At 51.8% G+C, this 8,741-nt stretch overlaps 2 protein-coding genes across 4 annotated transcripts in view; both read left to right on the forward strand.

Moving 5' to 3' along the window:
• The first annotated feature begins 43 nt into the window (after positions 1 to 43).
• NDUFS3 (NADH:ubiquinone oxidoreductase core subunit S3) lies at positions 44 to 5,143 on the forward strand. The gene is made up of 7 exons (XM_040639093.1): positions 44 to 192; positions 305 to 370; positions 1,702 to 1,799; positions 2,008 to 2,157; positions 3,225 to 3,350; positions 3,485 to 3,604; positions 4,898 to 5,143. The coding sequence occupies exons 1-7, from the start codon at positions 126 to 128 to the stop codon at positions 5,063 to 5,065; spliced, it is 795 nt and encodes a 264-aa protein (XP_040495027.1). The 5' UTR covers positions 44 to 125; the 3' UTR covers positions 5,066 to 5,143.
• Positions 5,144 to 6,151: 1,008 nt separating this feature from the next.
• The window catches only part of FAM180B (family with sequence similarity 180 member B), a 3,788-nt gene continuing 1,198 nt past the window's right edge, over positions 6,152 to 8,741 (forward strand). Inside the window, exons 1-3 of one of the 3 annotated variants that reach the window (XM_008701084.2) lie at positions 6,180 to 6,403; positions 7,229 to 7,299; positions 7,440 to 8,543. In XM_008701084.2, the coding sequence (XP_008699306.2) occupies positions 6,265 to 6,403; positions 7,229 to 7,299; positions 7,440 to 7,835 (606 nt within the window). In that variant the 5' untranslated portion in view covers positions 6,180 to 6,264 and the 3' untranslated portion in view covers positions 7,836 to 8,543. Of the gene's footprint in view, positions 6,404 to 7,228; positions 7,300 to 7,439; positions 8,544 to 8,741 lie in introns of those variants that run through there. The other 2 variants (XM_040639096.1, XM_040639095.1) reach the window with 2 other exon arrangements.

Here is an 8,741-nt window from a genome sequence, read left to right on the forward strand (position 1 = left end):
CCACTGCTTTCGGCCCCGCGTCCGCCCGGAAGAAAAATCAGACGCACACTTCCGCTTCCGGTCCGTGCCCTTGGGGGTCCGTGTCCTGTGGGTCCCGCCTTGGGTGCCTGGTTGCATCCCGAAACATGGCGGCGGCGGCGGCGGCTAGGGGTTGGTGGCGGGGGCTCGTGGGGTCCATGACGCTGGCCAGGGGTAAGCCGGAGGCAGCTGGCTGAGGCCCGGGGCGGGAGCGGAGGCGCGCTTAGTGCAGAGAGCCCATCAAGCCTCACCTTGCGCTTGTGTCTTTTTTTATCTTCCGGTGCAGGGGTCGGGCGACCCTCGGTGCCGTTGCTGCCGGTGAGGAGGGAAAGCGCCGCAGCCGATACGCGCCGTGAGTATGTGCGTGCGCGCCTTTGTCGGGACTACAGGCGGGGGACCCTTCATTCTTTTCGTCAGGTCTTTGCCCTTGCCTGGGATGCCCTTCCCCGTGTCCTCTGGCAAATCTCGGCTTGTGGAGACCTGACTGCAGTGGGCCTCATTCTGCGAGCAGAATCGGGCTCTCTGTGTATCCTTATGTCTCCCTGTTATGGATTACCTCTCGTCCGTTTCCATGATTCCTTTTCTCTCTGATTAAACTGTCAGCTCTTTGAGAGCGGGAAACAATGCTTGAGTCATAGAGGCCTGTTAAGATAGTTCATATTGAGTGCTGCTTGTGTGCTAGGCAGCTTGTTAAGTGATATAGTGAATGATTTTTTTAGTCTTCAGAACAATCTTAGGAGGTAGATAGCATTGTGATCCTCTTACTATAGATTAGGAAACAATTCAGAGAAGTAACTTGCCCACAGTCACAGAACTAGTGAGTGACACAGCAGGCTTGCCTGCTGCCAAAGGCAGAGAACACTTAGCCGTGGTGTGTGCAACCTGTGATGTGTGGGTACTCAGTGATTGAGGGATGCATGAATGGGTGTAGGGAGATATATTACAATCAACGTAAGTGGATTGAGAGTCAGGAGACCTGGCTTTTTCTCCTTTTGGACCTCAGTTTCCTCATCAGTGGGGGGAAAAAAGGTTTTGTTTGTTTAAGGTTTTATTTATTTGAGAGAGAGATAACACGGATAGAGAGAGAGAGAGAGAGAGAGAGCATGAGCGGGAGGAGAGGGAGAAGCAGGTTCCCCGCTGAGCAGGGAGACTGACATGGGGCTTGATCCCAGAACCCTGGGATCATGACCTGAGCCAAAGGCAGACACTTAACGAACTGAACCACCTAGGCGCCCCCCCCCAAAAAGGTTTCAACTAGATAATCTTTGAGGGCTCTTCAGCCCTGAAGTTCTTAGCTTGAGAAACTGCTGTGAGCCAGGTGCCTAAGGAGGTACAGAGAAGCAAAAGTTCTGGTTCCCACCCTTAAAGAGTCCCTGGTCTGGTAAAAGAGTTGAAATGTATGCTGCTTTAGCAGAAATGCAGGCGTTGTGAAGGAAGAACCAGGGAATAGCTTTGAGAAGAGGCAAATAACCGCAATTGCAGTAATAAGGAGAGTCTTTGTGGACTCTGTAGGTGACATTTTTCCTAAGTTTTCCTGGAGGAGGAACCCTCCACCCTCACCTTCTTCAAGGTTCTGCAGGGAGCCCTGCCAGGAGACAACACCCCTTGCGAGCCCAAGAGACTGAATGCAGGTGTGGCTGCTGCCTTCTCCATTCCTTTGTTAAATATGCCTTCTCCTTCCAGCCACTGTCAGACCACGGGATGATGTGGCCCACAAGCAGCTCTCAGCTTTTGGAGAGTATGTGGCTGAAATCCTGCCCAAGTATGTCCAACAAGTTCAGGTAATATTCACAACTGTTGTTTGGTCATGGGTCAAGAAAGAACATGTTCTCAGGGCATGTAGGAGTAGGCAGCCTGGTGTCAGAGAAACCAGTCTCTTCTATCCCACTTGGACTTCTTTCTCTGTCTTAAACCAGGAGACTCCAGCTGAAGTTAGCTGTTCTCTCAGTAGCTCTTTGTTCCTTCTTTTCTCCCTTTCCGTGTCTGCAGGTGTCTTGCTTCAATGAGTTGGAGATCTGTATCCATCCTGATGGAGTCATCCCAGTGCTGACTTTCCTCAGGGATCACACCAATGCACAGTTCAAATCCTTGGCTGACTTGACAGCCGTGGACATCCCCACTCGGCAGAATCGTTTTGAGGTCAGTCAGGAAATTTGAGAAGATTTGGTGGGTAAAGAAAAGGGACATACACGTCTTAGGGTGAAGGCTACCAGTGGGAACCATAGGCCTCCTTAGTTTTAGTTCAGGTCAAACAGTACAACACAGCAGTTAAACTAAGGCCTCAGATCAAGCAAACCTCAAGTTTGAATCCTGGCTCTGCCACTAATAGGCTACGTGACTTCAGACATTCTGTTTAATCTTTCTAAGCTTAAGATTTATTTTTTTCTTTCTTTTTTTTTTAAGATTACTTATTTATTTGAGAGAGAGCGTACACGCACAAACGGGTAGGGACAGAGGGAGAGGGAGAAGCAGACTCCCTGCTGAGTGGGGAGCCTGATCCCAGGACCCTGAGATCATGACCCAAGCCAAAGTCAGATGTTTAACCTATCAACCCACCCTAAGCTTTAGATTTCTTATGTGCAAAATAAGCATAAAATTGTCCTACTTCATGGAGTGGTTGTGAAGTGAGATAGTAGAGGTAGACTGCCAGCACATGATATGTTCTCAGTACGTTTAGCTATTGATATTTACTGATCATCTATTTGCCAGATCTTGGGATCAAGGGAGAAGTAATACCCAATACCTGCCCTCAAGGAGTCCCCCCAACTCTAGTGAGGGAGAAGGACACATAAAGATCTGACTGTGGTAACACAATGCATGGGATGTTAGATGCTAGAACTCAGTTCTGTCTGGGAGGCTTTGAAGGGAGAGAGAATGTTTGTGCTGAATCTTCATGGATGACCAAGAGTCCAGGAAGTAGCCCAGTCAGGATTGGGGCTAGGAGAGGGGGGTCCAGAGTCCTCCCAGACAAAGGGAATAGCATGAGCAAAGACAAGCATGCTGATATGCTGAGCTATAGCAGGGCTTAGGCCTTCGGAAGTAGTCGTAAATACAGAAGGATCTTGAGGTTAGCTTCAGGACAGAAGACATGTTCACAGGTAGAACCCTAACCCACCTTATATCCTCGTCATTGATGTTCTCACTCAGGGACTCCCACCCAGACCCTGTGTCCATCTTGGTCCTCCAGCTCCCTCTGCTCTCCCTAGATTGTTTACAACCTGCTTTCTCTGCGCTTCAACTCTCGGATCCGTGTGAAGACCTATACAGATGAGCTGACACCCATTGAGTCCACGGTTTCTGTGTATAAGGCTGCTAACTGGTATGAGAGGGAGGTAAGTTACTGGACATGGTGGATCCTGCCTCTAGGCCAGAGTTGCAGAACTGGTTGAAACTGTTGCATGCAGGGCATCCTCGCCCCTGTGTTGGCCATGATGGACTAGTTGCCTGAGGGCGTCTTTTTTCCTAGATCTGGGACATGTTTGGAGTCTTCTTTGCTAACCACCCTGACCTAAGAAGGATCCTGACAGACTATGGCTTTGAGGGACATCCTTTCCGGAAAGACTTTCCCCTGTCTGGCTACGTTGAGGTAGGAGGAACCTTGGAACGGGGGCAGCAGCCTCAGGGAAAGACTGGCAGGGAACCTGGGATATCCTAGGCATGGCAGGAAATAGGATCTGTGTATTGTGGTTGGTTTAATAGCATAGGCGTGGGGCGGGGAGAACATAGGCTCTGGATTCAAATCCTAGCATCACTTTTATAATCTGGGGCCTGTTACTTAATTTCTCCATGATTTTTTTCTCAGCTGCAAAATGGGAACGATAGTACTTAACTAATAAGATTTATAGTGAGCCGAATGATGTATGCTTAAACAGCCTGGTGTCCTGTAAATACTCAGTTGACATTAGCCATTATCGTAGTGATCATTTCAATGACCAGGGCAACCTTGAGGACACACTTTGTCCACCAGATGGAAAAGCGAAGGACCATTTTACCCTGCCCTGGACCCCTGAGAAGGCAGCTGACAGGAAAGACACTAAACGGTTAGCCCTTGAAAATGGTCAAAGGCAGGATCAGTAACCTGTGACTGCAGGGCCTTCTGAAGAATTTCAGTGCTTTGCTTTACCATCCTTGTGCTACAGAGTGTTCGTGAGCAGGAAAATGGTCTATTGCATACATACACGTGTGATTTCGTAGCAAAGTAACTTTTTTGAAATGTTGAGATAGTGTCAATCACCCTTTCTCTTCAGTACCCAAATATGCCTGTTTTCTCAGGGTTTTGTGCATGGTCCCATTTGCTTCTCCAGCTACTTCTGGTTAGGGCTACTTCCCTCTTCTTGTTTTCACTGTCTCCCTTATCTGGTTTGCCTCTTCACCCCATCACCTGTTTGTCTTTACCTTATCCGGCTGATCCTCCCACCAAGAAAAGCAATGCCAAATTTACTGCCTTGCATCTTGACAGCGGTAATGCCAAAGCCACATGGTCTGAACTTGAGTGCTTGCAGTTTAGGTTCACTCTTTTCAGCCACTGACTTGCTTCCTAATCCTGGGCCAATGCTTACCATTTCCTTATGAGAGTGGATGGGTGAACAAAGTCAGCTGTGCTGGAAAAGGAGCTCAGAGCTTATGATGTGGGGATGGTGAGCAGGGGAGCCTGGCTGAGTGATGGCAGCCCATTTTGGACTAAGGGTGGGCTGTGACTTGATCGGTAATACTGATGAGCGTGGAGACTTGCTGACAGAGGCTGGAAAAGCACTCAAGGACAGAGAAGTAATGGAGTTGGTGAAGTCACCCGTGCCCTTGGGAAAGTAGGCCCCTTAGCGGCTCAGTAGCTCTGAACAAGGTCTTCCTCAGTGCTTAAGCCTGTCTTTCTCTTCTGCAGTTACGCTATGACGATGAGGTGAAGCGGGTGGTGGCTGAGCCAGTGGAGTTGGCCCAGGAGTTCCGCAAGTTTGACCTGAACAGCCCATGGGAGGCTTTCCCTGCCTATCGCCAGCCCCCTGAGAGTCTCAAGCTTGAAGCCGGAGACAAGAAACCTGAAACCAAGTAGCTCCAGGGAAGGCATGTGGATACTAGAAAGCGCTTTATCTATAACTGAGCATCCCTGTAAATAAAATCCTTAGACTAATCATGTCTTGTGTGCTTGTGGGTAGAAGTGAAGCGTGACTCGGGAGAGGGGAGATTCAGCAGGGATTTTTCCCCTCTTCCTTAAAGAGACTACCAACCCAGGAGCCTCTTTTAATGGGACTAAGTAGTACAGTTGCAGACATGGTGACCTGCAGGTCTGGATGTACTTCTGAGAGGGGGTTTCTGGAGCTGAAATGGAAAGTCCTCACTGTCCACAGGGCTTAGGGTGGGTATGGCATGGCATCTCCTAAAAACTGCAGGGCCCTCAGCAACTGCAGGAGAAAGCCTCTTGTCACAGCAGACTGTCTGGTGGCAGCTGATGGACCGAGTCTGGGTGGAACCAGGGAAACCCCCACCCACCAAGCATCCACAGGGTTCCATGAGCCATAGTTCATTTTTGAGTCTTGAACCCTGCATCCTGCTCCCTGCAAGCTAATAGCCCGTCACCCTTGGGCTAAGGTAATCTTCCCAGACTCCAGCCAGAGCTGAGAATGTTGTAAGCAAGCAAAGGCCGTCCCAGGGCTGACGCAAAAGATACTTAGAAGCTACAGAACTGTCTTCTAGGTGACAGGACTCTAGGGTCTGTATGGCTGATGTCTGAGTCCCCGAGCTGGAAGTGTTCAGCTCTGCTGGTCTGTGGGACCACCCAGCCAGCACACCATGTAGTTGGAGAACCACTGCAGTTCCAGAACCAAGTTTTGCAGCTGATGCTTTTGGCTGCTGAGGGGCTCCCTGGAGGCTGGGCTGGGTTGGACTGGGTGTTAGAGCCTGAGTTCAGCTGCAGCATGTTTTGGGGGTGAGGACAAGTAGTAAGGTAGTGTTACTGCCTGGGCTCTTTTGTACCTCTTAGGAGGGCCAAGCTAGAGCTGTTGGCTACCAAGCACCATTTTTCTAGTAAGCAAGCATCCCGCCCATCTGGACAGGAACAGGCTGAGGGCTTGACAAGCAGGGAGCCAGGCTCCTACTGCCAACAACTAAAGATTCCACATTTCCATGGGATGGAAAGGTCCTGGGAAGTCAGAGCCAGCCCCTCCCTGTTCAGCATTGAAGGCTGACACACAAAGTAGGGAACGCCTGAGCAGCCTGCAGTGGAAAGTTGGAGCAGTGGTGTGTGGCGGGCGGATGCAGAAGCAGAGAGCAGCTGGGGAGAGGAAGACTCAGAGGACGTGGTGGGGTATGGCTGGGACGATGCAGTTCCTGGCTTGGCTAATAGTAGCCATTTGCCTTCTCCCTGGGGTGACTACAACCCAGCACCATCCAGGTACCGGGGCTTTAGGGTGGGGTGGATGGGAGCCAAGTAATGCTGCCGGCTGATAGCAGTTAAAATTAGTTCTATCTGAACCTAGCATGGCCTAGGCACTGTGGGCATGGTACCAGACTGACCTATGCAGCAGGGGTAATAGTCTGGGCCCCAACCCTGGAACTAGAAAGGTCCAAGTGAAGGGAGGTAGCCCCAAGTGCCCTCAATGCCAGCCGTGGACAGAGGTGGGCAGTGGCCTTATTCTAGATACGCAAAGCAGGACCTCTGGACCCGCCCTGGGCTCAGGACCATCATTCTAAGGGCTGGGCAGCACACCAGAGTGTGCGATGAAGGAAGCTGCAGCAGACAACTTGCCTCGCCTTGCTTCCCCACCTTCTGCGTGATCACTACTGAGGAGCAAGGAAGGAGTAAATTTCCTCCTAAAGGGGTCCTCAACCCTTGGGGAGAGTCACTGGCACTGTTTTAGGTCACATCGTCCCAGATGATTACAGGGAGGGGAAGTGGGAAGTGAAGTGTCTTGTGACCCAATGGTCTGGAGTTCTTTGCCAAGGGAACTGCAGAAGTTCAAGGAGGAGTCCTGGACATTTGCCGAGGTGGTATCTGGGTTTGGGATGATGATTTGGGGATCACAAGACCTATGCCTGGGAGGGTGAATGTCACCATGCATGTGTGTGTAAAGGGAAGGGGGACATGGGATGGCATTCCTGCTCTTTTGTAGACAGAGAACCTCTAGGCATCCCTACCACACAGCTAAGGGGCACTTCTGGGAGGCTGGGGTGTTCAGGGTGGAGTTTGCCAGGGCCTGACTCCTTTCTGCTGCCCCAGGGCAGCCCATGGACAGCACCAGCGTGGGAGGTGGCCTGCAGGAGCCAGAGGCCCCGGAAGTGATGTTCGAGGTCTTTTCTCCAGCCTGGGATATGGGGGAGGGAATGTCCAGAGGTCCCTAAGCTCAGGGTTGGGAAGGGGGATGTCTCAAGCTAGGCTTGATGCGTGTGGGAGGGGGCAACCCCCACCCCTTACATGGCTCCCCTTGCAGCTGCTCTGGGCTGGGCTGGAGCTGGATGTCATGGGGCAGCTGCACATCCAGGACGAGGAGCTGGCATCCACACGCCCAGGCCACCGACTCAGGCTCCTCCTGCAGCACCACGTGCCCAGTGACTTGGAGGGTGCTAAGCAGCGGCTGCGGCAGTTCCAGGACCTGCGGAAAGGGCCTCCTCTTAGCCCTTGGGACTTTGAACATCTGCTCCTCACAGGCCTGTCTTGTGTCTACCGGCTCCATGAGGCTAGTGAGGCTGAGGAGAGGGGTCGCTGGGCCCAGGTCTTCGCCCTGCTGGCACAGGAAACACTCTGGGACCTGTGCAAGGGCTTCTGCCCTCAGGGGCAGCCTCCATCTTTGGGGCCCTGGGCCTTGATCCTTGACCCCTTTCCCTGACCCTCCCCTTTCACCTGCCAACCCACCACTCCCCCAACTCATGGCCCAAGCCAGACACATCCTGGGCAGTGGCTTCCATCTGACACGTGGTCCTTCCCACTGTGTTCAGGTTTCTAGGCTTGGATTGTACCCTGGAACCCAGTTTACCCCTCCCCCATTTTCTTCCCTGAGCCCTGGTAGGCTAAGAGCCTGGGTCTCAGGCAGCAGGCACAGAGCTAAAGGCAGGACTTGCAGGTGTGTGTTGGGTCGGGGTTGAGAAGTGTGTTCAAGAGATACTGAAAAGAAAGATGCCCCCAAGGAAGGCCGAGTCAGACGCTCCAACTCCTACCCTGGCAGTCTGTGACAAGTCCTGTGGAATCTATGGGAACCTTGTGCATGTGCGGTACCCTGTCCTCATTTACATACCCCTTTTAAATCCCAACCAATGCTCTGGAGTCCCTGTGCCCCAAGTTCCCCATCTGGATTAGAACAGACTGGACATTTTTAGTTTAGTCTGTTGGAGGAATGGAGCAAAGCAGGTGGAAGAACATTACCTTTCTTTGGCCGGGGGTGGGGGGGAGCAGGTTTTTTAGTCCATCTCAACAAGCCTCAGATGAACACCTCAGAGGGGGAAGTGAGGCTGCGAGGGGGCTGACAGAGAAAGAAGCTGAGTCTGGCTGGTGTAGTCCTGATCCTGTGTAGCTGTCCCATAAAATGTTCTGTTCTGGCCTCCTGCAGCCTGTGTCCTTTTATGCCAAAGTAAGTTGCTTAACCCCTGCCCTGGGCGAATCACCCTTCCTGTCCTGGGAGGGCAAGAGTTGGGGCAACCAGGTATCAACGGCTCATCCCACACACACCCTGCTAGAAAACGGAATATTCTGTTTCCTTGAATCCCATACCCCCAGAAAGGGAGCAGGGTGTGGTCCC

Source organism: Ursus maritimus, unplaced genomic scaffold, assembly GCF_017311325.1.
Source record: "Ursus maritimus isolate PB19 unplaced genomic scaffold, ASM1731132v1 scaffold_23, whole genome shotgun sequence".
Classification (NCBI taxonomy): Eukaryota; Metazoa; Chordata; class Mammalia; order Carnivora; family Ursidae; genus Ursus; species Ursus maritimus.